The following is a 20,566-nucleotide window of genomic DNA, read 5'->3' on the forward strand; positions in this document are numbered from 1 at the left end:
TTTTAGTGAACAAAATGTCAGAGGATGGGGAACCGGAGTTGGGAGAGGTGTATTTGGGTGGGATATTTGCATATTAAAGCTTTTTGCCCCATGTGACATCTCCAGCTTTTCATTATGGTCAATGAGAAGTGCAGCAAGGAAAAAATAAATAGCTTTGCGGGTTCTGCAAAGGCTAAGGAGATATTTAGAAGAGGAACATGGAGACAAGTGCCACAAACCGGGGCTGCCGTTGGAGAGCTTTTCCAGGTGGATTTGCAGCCTGTGCCAGATGCCCCGTTATTTCCTCCTTATCCTCTCAGTGCCCTGTATGTAAAGCAAGATACGATCACAAATGCGAAACACAACGTACGGCAACTTATTTCCCTGGTCAAGACTTGAGGCTGTTGATGAAGGAATTAATAGACCTCACTGAAAAAACTAACGTGAGATTGACTTTAAAACTGCACTGCGGGGCGGTGCAAGGTGTTCTGCCAGCCGGGCTCTCGCCTTGTAAGAAAATAGGAGATGGGCTTCGCTACCGTGGAGTAATAGTAGAAGGTTTTATAATGGGTTTGTTCGAGATGGTTTAAGTGTTGCTGAGTTTGTTCAAGAGCCAAAATAACGTGTCTGCCATTGTTAAATTTTTGTTGCAGAACGGTAGTAATGCCCATTGCCAATGAATTTGCCCCAGATGTTGTGCTGGTGTCATCTGGTTTCGATGCGGTAGAAGGCCATCCCACCCCTCTTGGAGGATATAATCTATCAGCGAAATGTAAGTTGTGGATTTACAAGAGCAAAGATCCAAAACGGGGCTAAATTGTTGCTGTCCTAGGGACTAAAGTACAGGTTTTACCTTTTGGGGTCTATCTTCAGATCTTTCACTGGCAAAACTCTTCAGCCTTTTTCTTTGCATTTTCATGTGTTTTGTCACTGCACCGTATATATTTTGGTCTGGCCGAAGCCTTTGTTTTCTTGAAGCATTGCATATTTCAATTTCCAGTGTAAATAAATTATGTAAGGAAGTTACCGATTCATTTGTAGTCATATCTCTGTGGAAGACGACTGCATTAATTAAATTAAATTTTTGCATTAATTAGAGAGTTATGCTTGCTTTAACGCAAAATTGTAGAAAGAGGCAACGCCAGATGTAAACAGCGTACCCTGCTCTGAAGGCTAGCAGAAGTTCATTTCTTCTTCCAGCATACCTTATTAAAAATTCAAGCTGAATATTTTTGTTCTCCACCTTTGAAGCAATTAGCCAGGCCCACAAGAGCGTCCCTTTGGCTTTGGATCCGTGATGTTTTGCGTTGCGCAGGAGACGTGCTGAAGTTTCCCCCCTCCCCTTGGTTATGCTGGGTTTATCTGGCACTGCTTCATTCAAGTCAATCGAGAAGACGGTTTTTCTTGCGAAAGGATTTTATTATTATTTTTGAAGAGTTTGCTTCAGCCAGGAAACTTATTCTCTACAGTAAAATTCAGAACCTTGTAAGGTAGCCGAACCCATAAACTTTATATAAGAATAAAGTGAAATAGATTTACAAGAGACAAGTTATTTAAGATATCCAGAAACACTTTGTAATGAGAAGGTCTTGTTTACCTTCTTGTCGAATTTCCCATGCTCCGCTACTCTCGCAAAACGGTTATGGGCTCAGCCGTGAATCTTTTTATCCGGCTGTTAATTTGCCAGTTCGCAAAGGCGCTCACGGGAGTCACTGCAAAACAAAAAGCAGGGAGCGTGGATGGAGGGTTGAAGTGCACTGGATTTTCTTTTGTTTGGATTTTTAATTTTTTTTATTTTTTTTTTTTTTTTTTGGAGGGGGAAGGTTGCTTTGAGGACACGTTTTAAATCCTCACAGCTTGGTTCTGTTTTGTTTAAAGGGTAGAAATGTATTGTGTGTCATATGATCAAAGTCCCGGGTGCCCCAGGAATTTTTATAGCATATTATATACGGGAAGAAACGTCTGTTAAGAACTAGATGTGAAATATCTCTGGGGCACTGCGATGCTGCTATCGCAACTGAAAGCACCGGCAGCAATTTTACTGATTTCCCCTTCCCCGCCTCCCTCCCCCACGACTGCTCTGACTTTGCATCTTCCAAAGCAGGGCAAAAAGCCGCCTCCTTCCACCCTCTTTCCTTCTGTCCAAAGGAAATATTCGGAGCTCTATTTAATTCGGGGCGCCGAGGGGTGGCAGGGAGGATGGCGGTGCCTCTCACCTGGGATCAACTCCAGCGGAGCGCTCGGGGGGGCGCGGATCCGTCCCGCAGCGCACACGGCTGAGCCGGTGCCGCGGGGAACTGCGGCTGGGACTGCAGCGAGCGTATTAAAATCCAACCTGGCTTATATTATGCGTTGAGTCCTTTCAGATCCCTTGTGGTTTTTTAATATGATGTAATTCCTTTCTATAATTCTTTGATCCTTTGCCAGGAGCCTGATTCCAGCCACAACCTTTGCCCTTCTCCTGCATTTCCTCTTTTCCCTCGTTACAGGCTTCGGGTACCTGACGAAGCAGCTGATGGGCCTGGCCGGAGGTCGTGTCGTCCTGGCCCTCGAAGGAGGCCACGACCTGACCGCCATTTGCGATGCCTCGGAAGCGTGTGTTTCTGCTTTGCTGGGAAATGAGGTACAGAGACAGGCAGAACGAGGGGCCGCAACCTCCACCCCCTCATCTTGCAGAGTTGTCCACTCGTGGGGCTGAACTTGAGCTTCTCATCTTCCAAAACAGTCAATCCGCCAAATTTTTGTCATTGTTTTGGGTCCTTTTGACACATGTCGATTTAAAGAGTGCATGCTTTGTTTGTTTCAAACTACCTGTGTTTGCAAACTGTATTATAAGGATTGAAATAGCTAAGAATTGAATTTGGGTTTATTCTTTATCCAAATAGTTTGCTTTGTGCTCTTTGGAAAACAATTAGTTTAATTTCTTCCTGGAGTCGTTGACCAAGCCTTCCCTTCCCTTTGCAGACCCCCTCTTTAGACCTGCAGCCTGTACCTGCTGCGTTGGGCAGCTTGCTTGACATTCTTTTCAGTTGTATATTTTCCTTGACGTTATATTTTCTACCTTCTGCAAACTGCTGCGTCACAGAAGGTGGCTGGAAAGGCCGGGGTGTTTGATTGCAAGATAAGAGCAAGACAGAGAAGTACACCAAGGAAATCTAGTTTTTGGGGAGGTCAGGGTACTTTCCTACAGAGGCAGATACTTTAGCTTTTCTGCCTTCCCCCCCGCCGCTGCCCTGCTTTTAGTGTCCGTGGGATTAAGGAAGAAATGATTCCGGTTCCCTGTGCCCATCCTCCTTGGTGCAGCCTGGCTATCGGCGTCCGCTGTAGCTGGCACCGAATGAGCAGCTCACACCTACGTTTCTTCCAACGTGGTTGATAATTATCAGGTGCAGGGCGGTGGCGTTTGACATGTCTTTGGGCTCGGGGAGTTCAGGGTCGTGTACCGCAGAAATACGGCAGCAAGGAAATACAGAAATCGGTGATCGGCAGCGAAATCCCAAACTGGGGCCCTTGTGCATCTGCTGTGTCTGTACCTTTGCATGCACTTCTGTTCAAGAAGCCTGTTTCTCTATAATTTGTGGGCTTTTGAGTATGAGCAACTGGTTTGTTTGTGTCAAGCCTCCCTCCTTCTGGTTCATTCCTCTCTTTTGGACACCTTTTCTCCACATGGAGGATGACCACAGTCCACACGGTTGAGTCTTGGATGGGCACAGTAGACTGCAAAAGTGCCTTGCATCAATTTTCCACCTCACTCAGAGGAGCAGGTGCTTGCTCGGCCTGCAGCCCCGGGCACGGTCCCCGCTCGGTATCTGCTGCGAGCGTCCTGGTATAGCAGGGGCTCTGGAGCTGTTCAAAACAATCATTAAGGATTGATAGCCTGAATTAAAACAACAGTGCAGTGTGATTCCTCAGGCTACCTATAGCTAAAAATTTCAGCCTTGGGGGAAAGCAACCACACCGATTTGAAGTTGGGGGTGGCTGTGAAACCTCGGGCAGCATTAATGGCTTGGCTAGCGTGCTTGAATTTTTTGGGGCTGCCTCTTTAAATATGAGATTGCCCTCAGTAGCTTGTGGAAATAAGCAAGTATTGAAAGGCTAGAGTAACAGGACACGAGGAGGCTCCTGAGATGACCTCTGGTAGAGCAGACTTCTGAAGGCAGTGGTCTCTTCCACAAAGCAAGAGATCTGCCTGCCTGTCAGATGGTGAAGGAAGGAGAGTCCTCCCGAAGCTTTCACCTGCCGTGGAGAGCACAACCAGCGTCTCTCATCACCACCCTTTGCTGAAGAACCCCTTGGTGCAGGAGCTGAGGGAGGACGTGTGGTCAACATCTGAAGGTGCAGCACCACAGAGAGGAGAAGCCAAGCAATACTGCAGCTCTGGGTCTTGCTCCAGTGGGAGCTGACTTCTGGGCATGGTGGTGAGCTGCCATGAGCAGACTCACTCTGACCCACAGCTGCAGTTCAGTGACCATCAGCCTTTCTCAGGTCTGGGTAGCTGGAGTAGGGAGCCTGGATCCGCATGGAGGTGCATATCACCTATGTTTGCTGACCCTTCCAGCCTTTTGTGGAAGTGCCCGGTCTTGCAGTATCCACACGAAGGAGGACAGTGCCTGGGGAAACCTCACTAACCAGTCCAAGAGATAAAACAGCTGGGATTCATCAAAAGCATCTGCTTCAATCATCCAGCATCCCATCTCCCAGCATCCAGAGAGCATCCGCTCCTTGTGCTTGGCCAGGCAGTTCTGATAAGGCTCTCGGCATGGGTAACTGATCCAGCATGCCAGCCTGTGCTCAGCCCTCGGGATAGCCGAAAACTCGGGAGCCAGCTGCTACCTCAGCGTGGAAGCGATGGGGTTTTTATTGCAGCACCCATCTCTCTTAAGCCGACAGCTGACGGCACTGTTGTCGCCACAGACGATTTCTCGAGCTCCGTCCACCTTTGGGTGCAGTCGGCTCTCACGGCAGGGTGCAGGGTGCACGTTGAAGGGGAGACAGAGGAAATGACGCACGAAGGATGTCATTCCTCTCGCTTAACGTGCTCCTACGATGCAGACGGGTGGCCGCAATGTGGTGCGAGGATCTGTGTGCAATAAATAAGCACTTGATCCGAGCCACAAACGTGTTTGGAAGTGTGAGGCTTTGGGGAGATTTTAGCACTCACGATAGCTTGGATGTTGTCAACTGCCTGAGTGGTTTCATTTAGCAGAGTGAATATTGATCCTTAAAGGTAAAAAAACCATTTATTTTTTTTAATTACTGAATCAGGACAGCTATAAGGCGCTTTAAAATACTTAAAGATGGACCTGTTCTCACTTTTCCTAGGTGGGCTATAAGGCTGCGCAGATATCATGATAATGTTCGCCGACTTACCCGCACATCAAAAAGCAGGAAACACTAGTTTTATCAAGGTCTTTTATAAAAATCTTTTTAATGCAAGGAAGTTGGAGGGAACTGCTGTTGCTTTGTCCTGCGGCCCTTTGATGAAGTTTGATATACAGCGTGTTAGACGATTTTGCATGCGTGCACATAGACAGCCAGCTGCGGCCGGCGACGGGCTGCGGGGAGGTTTGCTGGCTGAGGAGCGGTGCCGGAGTTACACGGGGAAATGGTAGGAAATGAGGGGAACGGTGCCAGTCCCCAAAGCGTCTGCATTCACCGGCGGAGATCAAAACTCCCGCTTCGGAAAAAGCGTTATGCAAAGGCAAGAGCCGGCTTGTTCCCAACTGTCCAGGAAATTAAAACAGAGCTTTAGCTTTGCAGCAGATTATTTTAATGTGAAATGAGTTAGTGCCGGGCAAGGTTGCTTGAAAATGTACGTACATTGCTTTAGTTACAAATTAGGTTGTGCAAAACTAACACGACTTCAGTTGCAAAATCAAAGGCAGGCATGATGCAGGGAAGATCTCCTGATGATAATTTAGACCAGTAAGCCACCGTTCCTCTCCCATTACTTACGCAGCCCCTGCCAGCAGCGGGCCAGCAGCGCTCGAGGGCAGGGGAGGCAGCAACCGTGCAGAGCTGCTGACTCCATCGTGGGCATCACCAGCCTTTACCCTTCCAACCAGCTTCTGCCCCAGGGCAAATGCTGTTTGTGACCTGCCTCTTCCCAGGGAGCGATGCCGCTGTTTAAGCCCATCAGTAGCATTTGCTGCCCCAGGCTAGGACCCATGCCAGCACCACGCCTGGAGCAGGGCGTGGAGCTCCTGTGCCGCAGGAGCTGCGAACGGTGGGGAGAGGGACGGGAGGCACGTGCTGGGATATGTGGTCCTGGAGCTCAGCGGCACTCGCAGTGCTGCCCGTCACTGCTGCAAATGCTGTCATTTTTCACGCAGAAGTAGCAGAGGTGTGTCCGGGGTCAGACTCGGGACATCCAGAATAAACAAGAAGGTGATAATAAGCAGTTGCTTCAAAACCTTTGCCTAAGGCCCAGAGGTATTTCCTTCCTTTTCCAGGAGAGCGATGGGTGAGGCTGTTGTCTGTGAGTGTTATTTCAGGAGGAGGAGCATGCAATGGAAACGATTCACACGTGTGGCCGGGCTGCCTGATGTTGTGTGCTTTATATCAATATCAACCCAGAGGCGTTAGAAAGCTCTTACTTAAAGATCTGTCCAGGAATTGCTTTTGCCTTCAATTAATGTCATACAGAAGCCAGTTTGGGCCAGAATTACGTTTAGAGCGGAGAATTTATAAAAAGTGCAATCTGTAATTATTAAATCTGGAACAGAGCAATTTCTAGTCCTCATGAAGTACCTATCAAATGGCTGCCATGTGGTTGCAAGAGCAGATCTCTTGGCTGGAGCTCCTCTTGGCTTTGAACAGAAGTTGCAGTTAAACTTTGCCATAGATTTTTCTTTTTTTTTTTTTAAACTATTAAACTGTGGATGCTTCTTTGCTGGGGAGTATCCCTGGATGGGCCTTGACCAGCATTTTCAGACGCAGTTAACAGCTGTGGACATCTCTTGTTTTGGATACCCAGCCTCGGAGGTCTCTGACGAATTCACATTCTTTGTGGAGAACCTGGGGAAAGGGGGGCGGGAAGAAGGAAAAAAAGATGGGCTTGGAGAGCATCAGATCTGCTGAAAGGTTTTTTTCTTGAGTATTTAGTTGGTTGTGAGATGTCTTGAGCTCATGCGAGTCTAATCCAAGCCATTGACCATGTACGTGAGCCTTGGCATCCTTACCCACCAAGCAGACGTCCCTTCTGTGCCAGAGGAAACCAATATTCTCCCCAGTGTCATCTGTTGAAAGCAAATAATGCCATCTCCTTCCCTTGGAAGACCTTTTTATAATTTTGCCTTTTTTTAACAAATTGGAAGATCCGTGCTGCAGATCCGTCTCCTTTCCTGGGGAGGGAGGCAGCCCTAGCTCCCGCCCGCTGTCGGAGCCATGCCTGCGCCGTATGGCTGTGCTGCTGCCGCTGCCAAAGGATGGCAGGAGCCACACGAATGTATCTTAGGGTCTTCGCTGGCTCGTGAGGAAAAAATCCCAACAAACTAATAATAATCATGGGTTGGTTTTGAGCCCAAGTTTTTTGCCCAGTGGGAACCGAATCGAGCATCGTAGCTACAACAATAAAAGGTTTAATGACTTCATAAAGGGCAAAGGGGACGGTTTTAGCTTTTCAGAAGACAGTCGTCTCAAGGTGAGAGAAATAACCCAATCAAAGAAGCTGTTCTCCTCTTCTTGGGTTTGTTTATTAAAGGAAAGCAAATAGGAACTAAAACAACCCTCCGGCAGTGCTGTCGGGGGCCTTCCTCCGGGAGAGGACACGCACGCTGCCGCTGCAGAACAGACTTTGCCGGGGATGTGACCCCGTGGTCTTGACGGAGGAGGTTGTTTGAGGCTCATTGTCTTTACTGATGTTTGTCACCAGAAGAGGCCCGGCTCGCTGCTCTGCGGCACCCACCTCCCAAACGAGCAGGGTAAAAAAACACCACGAAGAAGGAAGCAGTTTTCAGGGTGTTGATCGAATTTCTCTTTTTCTGTCCTGACCAAAGGCTGCTGGGGCTGGGATGGATCCGGGCAGAGCTCTCTATCAGGCGAGAGGAAGATACCTCCTAGAAAGCAGGGGGAAGCACCATCAAGCACGGAGAGGGCATTTCTCTTGCTCTCCCCCTTTTCTCATTCTCGCTCCTTTCCCATGCCCTGGCTGCCAGAGCGCTTTTGTGCCCCGAAGAAGAAATGGGAAGAGCGATGTCCTTCGTTGCTGAAGGGAGCTCTGGAGTTTGTGTCCATCAGTCACCACAGGTGCTTTTGTCCATGCTGATGCAAAGGTGAACTGGATCCCCTGGTAGTTATGAACCTCCCAACTGCAAACCAAAGGGCAACTCTCTCCTGGGTTTGAGCTTGCATCCGAAAACAAGAGATAGGTGTGTGCACCTAGTTTGGGCGTTAGTTTTCTATACAGCAAGTCTTGGGTCTGCAGAAGCTTTTTGCTCTGGAGCGCCAAGGAACAGTTTTATTTCTTTCTTGAAAACAGCTGTGCTGATCAAAGCATGGTCTCAGTGGTCTACGCTACTGCTGAGAGCCAGCGCCGCTCAGTCGGCCGAGGTGTGTGCTCCCTGACTGATACAGCTGGGATCTCCAGGACCTCCAACAGGGACGTAGCTCCGGTGGCAAAACCACCTCCTTGTCGGGACGGCTTATTTCACAGCCACGGGCTGGAGTAGTCTATCCTGGCGGCAGCGCGGGTTTGCTGGTGGGAACTGCATCCAAACCAGCACTTGGACGTTACGGTCCTGCAAGGCAACTCCATCAGCATGGTACTGCTCACATGGGTTTCACGTAACAGGCTTTCACAGGTAGATCGGTACCGCAGCGCTTTGCTCCAGCATAACTGGAGATGGGCTTAGAGGAATAACTGGAGAAGGACTTGGAGGAGCTTCTTTAGAGTGGCATTCCCTAATTCATCTCTCTAGCAAAATGCAGATACTCCTATTGTCCCGTGTTCCTTGCTCAGTAAATTGTTCCTGGTGCTTTAGATACTTCATTGCACATACTACATTGCACATACATTGCACAGTGAAGTATCTAAAGCACGTACTTAGTGCTTTAGATACTCCATTGTTGTTTAGAGTTGGTAACAAAGGCAGCGCTGCCGTTGCGAGGGTGGGATGTATTTTAGAGCAAACCAGAAATCGTCTGTGTGCCATTTGCATTTACAGCATAGAAGCAGCCAAGCCCAGAACGATACCTGCTTGTTATGTGCATTTACACTGAACATTTTGGGGAGGCCTTCTGTGTCATCTTTCAACTTAAAATCTCAACACGAGCAGCATGTACTTATTGTCACTCTTTTGTATAAAGAGCAAAGGAAAGAAGCCAGCATCAAAAAGCCTACATTTTAATACCCAATTATAAGCTTTACCAGTAACTTCAAGGCCATTTTTTTAAAAGATTGACATACAGATCTAATGCTGCTCTGCCCTGGCAAGACTAGCCCAGCAGCTAGTGAGAGGCATCGATGGTGACTGAAGTTACAGTCATGCTGAGTGTGGCTTTAAAGCAGTGTTTTGCTATTTCCCTGTACCCAAATTAGGCTATTTACTCTTCGGGTACAGATTTTTTCAGTTAAGACTTAATAAATACATTGAATTTGGTATTTAGAAGACTTTAAAAGCTACCCCTTTTATTTCTTTAGAGGAAAACCAGAAGTGTGGCTGTTACTGTATTTTTAAGTCCCTTTTATTTGCACATTGTTTTGTTTTAATAGTGAAAACTTGGTAAAAAGGTAGATCTGAGCAATAGTTTAAAAAGATCCTTTGTAAAAGCAGCCAACGTCGCTTGGCTGATTTTTCTGGTCTGTGTAATAGTGCCTCTTCATAGCCTACATCAATGGCTGCAGGCAGGCAGCCCCTGTGCTGCAGCATTGTGTGTGTGGAGGAGCATCAGGCTGGAGGAGGCTGCCCTGAGTATCACAGAATCACGGAATCACAGAATTGTTTAGGTTGGAAAAGACCTTTAAGATCATCGAGTCCAACCATAAACCGAACACTGCCCAGCCCACCACTACACCATGTCCCTAAGCACCTCATCCAAACGGCTTTTAAATACCTCCAGGGATGGCGACTCAACCACTTCCCTGGGCAGCCTGTTCCAGTGCTTGACAACCCTTTCAGTGAAGAAAAATTTCCTAATATCCAGTCTAAACCTCCCCTGGCGCAACTTGAGGCCATTTCCTCTTGTCCCATCACTTGTTACCTGGGAGAAGAGACCGACCCCACCTCTCTACAGCCTCCTTTCAGGCAGTTGTAGAGAGCGATGAGGTCTCCCCTCAGCCTCCTTTTCTCCAGGCTGAACAACCCCAGGTCCCTCAGCCGCTCCCCATCAGCCTTGTGCTCCAGACCCTTCCCCAGCTCCGTTGCCCTTCTCTGGACACGCTCCAGCCCCTCAATGTCTCTCTTGGAGTGAGGGGCCCAAAACTGAACACAGCATTCGAGGTGCGGCCTCACCAGTGCAGAGTACAGGGAACGATCCCTTCCCTCGTCCTGCTGGCCACACTATTGCTGATACAAGCCAGGATGCCATTGGCCATCTTGGCCACCTGGGCACACTGCTGGCTCATATTCAGGCGGCTGTTGACCAACACCCCCAGGTCCTTCTCTGCCAGGCAGCTTTCCAGCCACTCTTCCCCAAGCCTGTAGCGTTGCATGGGGTTGCTGTGGCCCAAGTGCAGGACCTGGCACTGAGCCTTGTTGAACAAGTATCACAAGAGCACTTAGAAAGTCTGTGTATTTTGGATATTTCACTAAATAATAGGTATAATAGGAATCAGGGGAGTGGGTTGGAGGCTTGATATGGCAGAGCCACTTGCTAAATCGCGCTTAACGCCTGGTCTCTAACTTGAGATAATATTTCTTTGGTGTTCCTCTCTCTTTCCAGCTTGACCCTCTTCCAGAAAAGGTTTTCCAGCAGAGAGCAAATGCTAATGCGGTGCATTCAATGGAGAAAGTAATCGAGATACACAGTGAGTATAGCCCCATTCACCCGGCTGGTTCCCTGTGGGGTTGCCCTGAGGGACACCCGTCTGACTTCTCCATCATCCTGGCAACTCCATGTTCCCTCGTCCTAGTTCATGGGTGGTCATTGCCCAGTGAACTGGATTTGTGCAGCCACAAGCTGGTCTTACTGTGCACGCAGGAGTGAATCGAGTGATGCAAGGGGAACAGTCCATTCAGGGAAACGCTTTGGCACTTCAGGAGGAATTAGGATTAAAATCTCTGTAAAGGACAGGCTGTCCTGCACTTAAGAGTGTGCCCTTATCTCTTCAAAAGCAATTCAGGTATCTCCAATAGACATAAATCTTGTGGGTGTTGTGGCATCCGTTAATTAAGAATGGATAGGGATGAAAGTTAACCAGAGTATTGCGTGCAGTTGCTAATATTGTAGGTTTATTTAGCTGGGGAGGTTAAAATCATTGTGCTTGCAGCTTTCCTGGGGACATTCCTGGGGGCTGGAGGGAAAGAGCCTGAGTAACACGTGAATCCCCCTGCTAGGTCCTGACATCTTCCTGCTTCAAACATTTGTGGTTTAAAACTGGAGGGGGCTAGTCTCCATTTTATAGGGCGAAAATGGAACTTAAAAGATGCCAAAGCTCTTTTTTTTTTTTTTACCCCCTGAAAAATGCCCAGTTCTAGAAATTTGAATTCCGTTTCCAGAAGCTGCTCTGCAGAGCGAGTGCTCAGCACCGATGTGACACCTCAGCAGCACCTTCAGCCAGCCAGTGATTTTTTTTTTTTCCCCCTCTTAAAATGAGCACAAGAAATTAAAAGCGGCTTTGTGCAAGACCCTCAGATCTGCTGCCCAACACAGGAGAAGCAAAGATGTTTGAAAACAAGTCCCTCCTCCCCATCTCCCCATCTGCTGGCCTCGCCGTACAGGTTCTTGCTTTCAGACTTTTTGCTGTGGCTTCTTGGGTACCAGCAAATTTGGTGTGTCCTGCTTGGGGGCCAAGAGAACGTCTTTTGTTCTCTCCCTCCGAAGCCTTCTCTGTGCTCTTTCCACTGAAAAAGAGTGGCAAACCGCTGACATACAAAACAAATACAACTTAGACTTCTTTAGTCTTAGGTGATTTGCCCACAAAAAGCACGTGGCAGTTAGCAACTGAATGCGGATGCCCGGTCCAAATCTGGATTGCATCCTTACCTCTCACGTATTTTTCCTTAGGTCTAAAAGTTTCTGAGGGTTTTGAAGTGAAAGAGGAAATGTTGTTATTTTTTGAGTACCTAAGTGCCCCCTTTTGTCAAGGCAGAGGGGTGCTGGGCACGTCTGTGCAGCTCGGATCCTCGCCTCCCGCAACCCTTGTGCATTCGTCCTTTTAAAAATCCAGTTCCTGCCTCCCAGCTTTCTTCCCTAGCCAAAGGAGAAGAGCGGTTTTCATTGCCGGATGCTGATTCAGCCCCGGTTTGACATCCTAGGTGTCCTTAAGGGATGCACGGGTGCGTGTTTATTGCTCTCAATACCTTTGGGATTTAAAACCTAGCTCTTCAAGACGCAGTGCCATTGCAGCTCCATCTATTAATACTGTAGCATGGCGTACAGCTCGCAGGGGTCTCTCTGGCCTCACCTCGCAAGCTGGGGCGCACGTTCCCAGGAACCCGCTTCCACCTGCAGCTTCCTCCACAGCCCTGGGACCTCAAGGTGGTCGCTGAAGCGAGAGGGAGTGCAGATCAAGGTTGCATGTTGGATAGGCGTGATGAGTCTTCCGCAGGCAGGTCTCAGCCATCTGTTGGGCCTGGAAACGCGGGAGCGCGGGGCTGGACTCGTCGCGGTGCAGGTGCCCTAACTGCCTCTTCTCTCCCCAGGCAAGTATTGGCATTCACTCCAGCGTTACGCCTCCACGGTGGGGTACTCCCTGGTTGAGGCACAGAAGTGTGAGAACGAGGAGGCAGAGACGGTAACAGCCATGGCATCTCTGTCAGTGGGCGTGAAGCCAGCTGAGAAGCGGTGAGTTGCTTTCCTTCCCATTTATCATCACATCTCGGAGTCTGCCCAGGCAGGAGGAGCCGTGGTGGGCAGCCTTCTGGGTTAATCTAACCAGTGCACACGCACTCCCCGCATCTCCTGCCCTCCGTGGGTTCTCTAATGACCTCCTGGGCTGCAGGAGAACAGCAGTGCCATGAACCCCATGTGTGACCTTAGTGCGATGCACGCTGTGCCTGACCCCTCTGCTCCAACCGGAGCTGAACGTGGTTTTGGACCATGAGAGGAAATTGATTTTGCCGCAAAAAAAAAGTTAACATTGCACAAGTGAAAACAGATTGTCTAAAAAAACCTTCTTGGTGGCAAGTTTTAATTCCAGGTGAGCCGGCTGAGCACAACTGCCTGGGTGGGAAGGTGATGGGAACGTAAGGCGTGAGACTTAGCACCACAAATTGTCCAACTCTGTCGTGCTCAACCGTCTTTTCTCTCTTCCCCCACTTCCCATCCTGCCTGGCCGTGAAATCGCTCAGACCTGATGATGAACCCATGGAAGAGGAACCTCCCCTGTAGCATTCACCTTCAAGCTGGAGTTCTCCTGTCTGTTCGTCTTCGTCTTGAAGCTCTGCCAAGAAGCTTTCTCTTGTTACTCCTGCGTCCTGTCATGGTTTTTTCCAGAATACGGAAGGACAACCAGGTGTAAAACAAAGCAACCGAAAAAAATCTCTCCATATCTATATGCGTCTACAGTATATATTTGCCGAAAAAGAAAAATGCCGGTGAAGAGCAGTAAAGGACTGACACGCTGGGCACTCTTCCTCTGGTCCTCCCTGGGAACGGAAAGGGGAACGACGCCCGTGAAGTCTTTGGCAGAGTTGCCAAAAAAAAAAGAAACAAAAAAAAAAAAAATCAAAGATTCAACAACACATACAAAAATAAAACAAACAAACCTTAACGTAGAACTGGTGCTTACAATTTGATTACCCATAATTCAGCAATCTCCGCTTGAACCACTCGACCCATCTTGTAGTTTCATTTCTTGGATTTTTTAAATGGCTCTTGCCTGCCTGTGAGTTAACGACATTCTTGTTGAAACCAGAACAATGGGAGATGGTGTATTTTTAACGGGGAGGGACAGGGAAAGAGGGACTCGTCTTACATCTAAAGGAAAGGGAAAGAGAAGGGGGGAAACGGTAGCCCAGATGGAGTCGGCTTTATTGTCTCCAAAGCCATCTGAAGATGAGTTTGTGCCTTTTTTTTTAATTGATGGATTTGGTGCAGCTGGATTTTCTGAAGTTTGAGGAACAATGCCTTAAGTAAAAAAAAAAAAAAAAAAAAAAAAAAAACCCAACAAAAAACACAAACAAACCCACAAAGAACACAGCAGTTCGTGAATATTTTTCCTCTGGTTGGGAAAGCCAAAAACTGCCATCAGGAAGGAAGACTTTTTGGCTTGTGCTGGCATGATGGTGGGAAGCAGGCATCAGCTGAACAGAGCGTCTCCAAAAACTGTCTACAAGTTTGGATTTGTTTTGTTTTCTTTCATTGCTGTTTCAAAAAAAAAAAAAAAAAAAAAAAGAGGAAAAAAAAAAATTAAGGTAGTTGCCAAGGAAGTGGCAAATACTGTTGGGTCTTTGAAATTCAACCATTTTTAAAAACAAATTTTCAAATGTTTTCTCTCTTCTACATTATCTAGTAATTGAACTTATCAATTTGGTTGTTGAAGCATGTACTAGACACAAATGCAGGTTTAAGACTGGAATGCTTTTTATTAAAAGCAACTAGCATGAGATATTGCTTAAATTGTTAGGTATAAATATATATATGTGTATAATGTATATTCCAAATGTATTCCAAGCTTAGAAACCGGATTCCTATGAATTATTGATAAAAATATTTATGATGCATTTATAGAAAAATATATGTAATAAATGCATACTATAACAGTAGCCATTGGAAGCTCCCTAGGGACAGATTTGTGAATTGGAACGTAAAAGGTGCTTTTGGAAAAGGATCCAGGTTGAAACTCGAGGACTTTCAGACGACAGGTTGGAAAGTTTTTCAGAAAGCCAACACGTTAGCCACTGGGCAACTACCCTAAACATTTGTATTTTAATTTAAGGTTTTTAGTTGTGATCCTTTTCTAACAAAAAAAAAAAAATGAGTTTTTTATAGCAAAGACTATGAATTTGCTGTTAATTTTTATATCGATAGTTCACAAAACCCTAAAGAAGCCTTGTTTGTGTGACTCTGACATTTATTTTCTGTTTGGCAGGTTTCGTTTCTGAACGGCAATAGCGTCTAAACCTTTTTTCCTCCCACTTTTCTTGCTTGTACATTATTTTCCCTTTTTTTTTTTTTTTTTTTTTTTTTCCCTTAAGTCTTTTGTACAGTGAGCAGCTTTCTGCAGGCGTAAGGAACTGTGGCAGATTGTCAGAGTTTATTTTTCGGAAAGGGTGCGTTTTATCGAGGAGGAGGGAACGCGATGGGCTCTTTTGTATAATGATACCGCCGACTGTATATTTCCTCAGTTCTGTTATAGTAGCTATGTAAAGAAAATAAGGAGTTTTCTTACCTTCGACATAGTAGTATTCCAACGGGCGATGTCTCTGTCCTCCGCGCGGACCGTAGCGAGGATTACAGGCGGCTGCAGTAGCCGCCCACCATTGGGAAGGCTTGTTGGACACTCATGGGACAGCTGGCATTTTTCTCTCCGCCGGACAGACGGACACGCAGACACGCACGCACACCTCCCCACATCCTCTTTCTCTCTCTCTCTTTCTCTCCTCTTCTTCTTCCCATCGCCGGTAGAGTTGGAGAACTTTTCCCGAAGGTGTTTTTTTCCCCCCGAGGAGGTCGTTGCCCTGCACCAGCCGGACCTTCGGCCTTGGCCGTCGCCTCCTGCAGACGGCGGCGGGAGGAGCAGCAAGCCCTGCCACGAAGAGTTTGAGCAGCTTAGAGGAGACCGGATTGACACGCGTGCCTTCTTACAGCAGTGTAGGATAGCACACACCCCTCGTCTGAACAACCAAGGGTAGCTTTTTTTTTATTCTTATTATTTTATTCTGTTACGATGACAACTGACAGGGTCGCTTCCAGTAACTTATTTTTTTCCAGTTCTCGAAGCGGCCGTTTTCATTCCATTCAGGACTCGCTCGCGGGAGGAATTTGAAGCATAATCATACGTGTGAGCAAATGCAAGAGGCTTTTGTTCTATTCCTCGGTTTATAATGCAATTAAAAACCAGACACTACTGTATTTGAGTTTTGCAAACCCGAGTACGTGTTAAAATTATGAATAGCTTCGGTCGCGTAGGACCATCCTCAGCATATTCTAAAAATAATCTTCCCGTGTGAAAACACGACGTACCTGGAGATGTTGTGGTTTGTTTTTTTTTTCAACCGACCACTTTGCTGCTGTGATCTCAAATTAATCTGGCTGCCGAATCTGGTGACTGACTTTAAATTTTCATTTCGCTGTGTACACGCTGTGGGCAGTAACCAAGTTTACACGATCGTTTCTGCTGTCAGCTCTTCCCTGGCGGGTTTTTGTATTTCTCCTCTTGGCCGTGGCAAAGCTTTTTATTTCATTTTTGTGTTCCTGAGGGCTGCCGGCTGGCCGTGCTGAGCCGGTTTCTTTTTAAAAATCAGAGGAGCTTGTCAGGATGCCACCTTCGTTTCTTTCCATCGTTTCGCTCAGGTTTTTGCCAGGGATGGAAAGATTTTTCCTGAGACGTCGGACCTTGTCTCCTCCAAATTCCCGGCGACGTGGATTCATTTTGCAGCGGCGCCCGCTCCCCGGGCAAGGTCGGGATGCTCTTCGGGGCCGGTGCAGGCGCGGAGAGGGGGGAAGGAGCCCTTGTTTGAGGCTTGCCGGGGTTTTTTCACCTTTTGAGCCGTTAGCTTCTTCATTTCAGATGACTTTGCCATAGGGCGGCCCCACCGGCGGGGCGGGAGCCCGGGGTGCTCCTGCGTGCCAGCGCGGTGCTGCCCAGGGCACCCTTCCTACCTGCTTGGAAAGAAAGGAGCATCTTTAAATCCTCTTTACAGAGAAGCAAGGCCCAGTTTGCAGTACACAAAGAATCATTGGGGTTTTTTGTTGTTTTGGGTTTTTATTTTTGGTTTGCGTTTTGTTTTTTTTTTTTTTTTTACTTTCGATACAAAAACATTCCTTTTTTTATTAGTCGCAGTCATGTATTCATTCCATTCTTCCTTTTGTAAACTTTTTTGGGCCCACGTCTTTTATGGGCATTGATATATATAAATATATATATAAATATATATGAATATATTTTTTTAAGTTTCCTACACCTTGAGGTTGCATGGTCTGTAAGGTTGGCATGTCTTTATATTGTATACAGATTTTGCACGCCAAACTTGGCAGCTTTGACAACGAAAAAAAAAATTGTGGTTTTGGGTTTTTTTGGGTTGGTTTTTGTTTTTTTCGTTTTGTTTTGTTGTTTTGTTTTGTTTTTTTCCTCTCGTGGCATTTGCGGAGACTAAAGGTTGGGACGTTGTTGTCACACACACACGCACGCACCCACGCACGCACCCACACAGCTACACACGAAGGAGAGTGGGAACGTTTTTTGCGTCTTACTGAACTTAATAAGAAATTGTGCTTTTTATTGTTTAAAAAAAAAGTAAATAAAAAGAACTACTTAAACATTTCTCATTTTAAGAAAAAAAAAAAAAAGACGTTTATCTAGCACTTGTGATTTACCAATAATAGAGTTTATTGTATTTATGTGGAAACAGTGTTTTTAGGGAAACTACGCAGAACACACGAAGTAAACTGCCTGTGTCGTCATTATTTTTTTTTTCTTTTTAATTTGGGTTGGTATTTTATTTTGATTTCTTGGCTGGGTGGGGAGGTTGGATGCAACCCTTTGTCAACACGCATAGTCATTAATTCTAAGGAGATGAATGGTGAGGACTTTAAAGAGTTAACTCTTCGGCACAGCTGCGTTAACTTTTTTAAAATTACTTTTACATGATGTATTATTGCTAGGTTTCACTTTAAACAGTCGTGTACTGTGCAACACTGTGGTTTAAAACGAGACTTTACATCAAAAGGAAAACATGTTTCTTCATTGTCATGAAGTTGAGCTCGTTCTCAGCTCATCTTCACTTTGTCTTTGATATTGATGAAAAAGTATCCTATTGAAAGAAAATAAATTAACACTTTTCTGTGCTCCATAGTGGAGGCGCTATTTTCCAATTTATGAGGATGACAAACTTATATATATAATATATATATAAAAGTGGGGGGGAGGGGTTGAAACATTATTCACCCAAGAGCTTATTACAGATATGTAGTATCAAAAAGTTGTAACTATATTATATTCTACTTTATACCTATACATGCTCAGTATGACATCACCATTGGTAGCAGCTACCGGTTTACGCTGTAATTTAGACACAATTTCACTCTTATTGTATGGACCCTACTTTAAGTGATGGTAGCATTCTTTGTGCTAAATTTTCTGATGGTCCTTTCTTTTACTTGGTGGAGTTGGAATATTTTTCTCGTTCTTGTTTTTGTTTGGGGTTTTTTGTTTTGGTTTTTTTTTTCTCTTTTCTTTTCTCTTTTTTTTTTTTTTTTTTACTGGCCAATGGTGTCTTTCTCTGACAGTACCAACTTCAATTTCAACTTTATTAGGAGTCCAGTATTTTGTACCACATTATGACAACTTGTTATTCTTGTGGTGTAAATAAAAAGAAAAAGTTAATTATAGTACCACCTTGGTTTCTGTTGCTGATCTTCTTTTCATCTGGTGATGTGTGATGTCAGTGTGATGTCATATTTCATCCGCTTTAAACAAAACAGTTTCTTGGTGTCGTGGAAGGGGGTCTCTGTGCCGAAGTGGCTTTTTGGTCCGAAGATACCCATGCGTATCTCGGGATGTCCGTGGTAGGAAAATGGTTAGAGCTTCTGCCCGCTTTCCCTGCTGCTCCAAGATGCGTGTTGACAAGTGCCTGCATGTAGGGATTGTAGAACAAAGAAAGATGATCTCCCACTGAAATTGGATTTCCAGCAAGAAGTCCATGAGAGCAGCTGAATTTTCCCCCAAAAGCCAGCACCGAGTGAAAACCAGGAAAATCAACGGAGGGAAAAACTGACATTTTGTGTCTGGCTCTGTTCGGCCTCGTGGAGTTGTTAGTGCTTTACTTCGCCGTAGCCCGAGCGCTTTGAAGACAGCTGGGTCTAGACCTGCCTGCTCTCAGGCCGGCTCAGCAGGGAGCGAGACGTGAGTCCCGGAGATCTCTGTTGCCATTTCACATGATGCCTGTGTCCGCAGGGCTGTGGGATGTCCCCCCTCCAGCAGACGTCCTTCACCTCCAGGGTAAGTCCCGTTTCCATTCCTGATTGTCCGGTTCCGCTCTGCCCGGTTGTGCAGGCTGGGTGGGAGGCTCTCCCACAAACCCACGGATCCTGTCTGTGCCCCACTGGAGCAGATCCTCTACGCTTGCCCACGTTGTGGCTCAGAAGAGGTTCTCAGTGTTGCCCTCAAGTTCAGCTGGGTTAAGCAGATGCACCCTTTTTCTTCCACGGTCTCATTCAGATGTGGTTTCCCTCTGTTTAGCCTCTGTACCATCCCTGGAGCCCACTGAACCATCTGAAATCAAGCTTCTCCATGTACGTCAACTGGAAGTGTCCTCTGATTACAAGGCAACCAGCTACGCTTCAGCTCTGATATCCTTTCACTGTCTCCTTCCTGGATGGAGAGGACAAGTCCTTAGGGCTCCAGTTTAAACTAAGGCTCGTGTACCTTTCCAGAGTGGACTTAACCGTCGCATGGGAACTGCTTCAGAGCAACCCTGGCGTGAATGGGAACGAGCCTTGATGCTACCTGTCCTGGAGAACAGCCTTCAGCTTAGTGTCCCAGCCTGTGAGTAGGTTATGAAGCAGGGAAGAGGAGTCAAAGATAGTCTAGGGACCTGCTCATGGCTTCAGTGTCTGTTACACCATTGACAAACCTAAGCAATGAGCCAAGGTGAAAAATGACCTGTCCTTCTACAAGCCGGGATGCTCACTTCTTGCTCATGTCGAATGAGCCTTCCTTGCTCAGGGATCATCTCCATGGACATTGTGTTAGGCCGTCTGCTCGGCAGGGCAGCGCGAGGAGCTGGGGAGTCTGCGGGGCTGTGTGAACATCCTGGCTGTGAAGGTAGAAATAGCAGGTTGATGTTCCCGGTGTCTGCAGGGTACCTCGTGGAAGGTGTAGGGGAGAGCACGCAGGAAAAACTTGTGACGCTGGGAGCATCGCTGCCACCCCACGTGTTGGCTGCCGTCCTTTGCGTGCGTGGGGAGCATCATCCACCAAGGCGCTCCGAGAGGCTCAGACCCCGGGGCAGGATGGCCAGGGTGAAGGTGCAAACCCACAGTGGGTCCTTGGTGCACAGGGACGAGGCCGTCTGGATGCACGTGCCTCTTGGGGAAAGAGGCGAAGTTGCTCGTGGCCATAGCCCACCTAAGCCATTGCGCTTAAAGATGGCCAGAGGAAAAAAGAGGACCAGAACAGTGATCCCACGCAATGTCCCACTCGCGTGCGAGGGCAGTGCACGAGCCCTCATCCTGCCCGTGGCAGCAACGGTGGCACCGCCCCGCGGGACAGCGAGCGTCGCCTGTTGCTCCAGCTGTAGCCGGGGAAAGTCCGAGCAGGCAG

The 20,566-nt window shown here is 47.1% G+C and overlaps 1 protein-coding gene and 1 pseudogene across 10 annotated transcripts in view; both read left to right on the forward strand.

Annotated features, from left to right (window-relative positions):
• HDAC4 (histone deacetylase 4) overlaps positions 1 to 20,566 on the forward strand; it is a 279,148-nt gene that overhangs the window by 248,712 nt on the left and 9,870 nt on the right. For 9 of the 10 annotated variants that reach the window (XM_075511397.1, XM_075511403.1, XM_075511401.1 and 6 more), the window contains exons 23-27: positions 633 to 751; positions 2,469 to 2,602; positions 10,861 to 10,945; positions 12,783 to 12,924; positions 13,431 to 18,633. In XM_075511397.1, coding sequence (XP_075367512.1) covers positions 633 to 751; positions 2,469 to 2,602; positions 10,861 to 10,945; positions 12,783 to 12,924; positions 13,431 to 13,470 — 520 coding nt within the window. In that variant the 3' untranslated portion in view covers positions 13,471 to 18,633. Of the gene's footprint in view, positions 1 to 632; positions 752 to 2,468; positions 2,603 to 10,860; positions 10,946 to 12,782; positions 12,925 to 13,430; positions 18,634 to 20,566 lie in introns of those variants that run through there. The other variant, XR_012777014.1, reaches the window with a different exon arrangement.
• On the forward strand, positions 17,219 to 18,684 carry LOC142414737 (uncharacterized; annotated as a pseudogene).

Source organism: Mycteria americana, chromosome 9 (genome assembly GCF_035582795.1).
Source record: "Mycteria americana isolate JAX WOST 10 ecotype Jacksonville Zoo and Gardens chromosome 9, USCA_MyAme_1.0, whole genome shotgun sequence".
Taxonomy (NCBI): Eukaryota; Metazoa; Chordata; class Aves; order Ciconiiformes; family Ciconiidae; genus Mycteria; species Mycteria americana.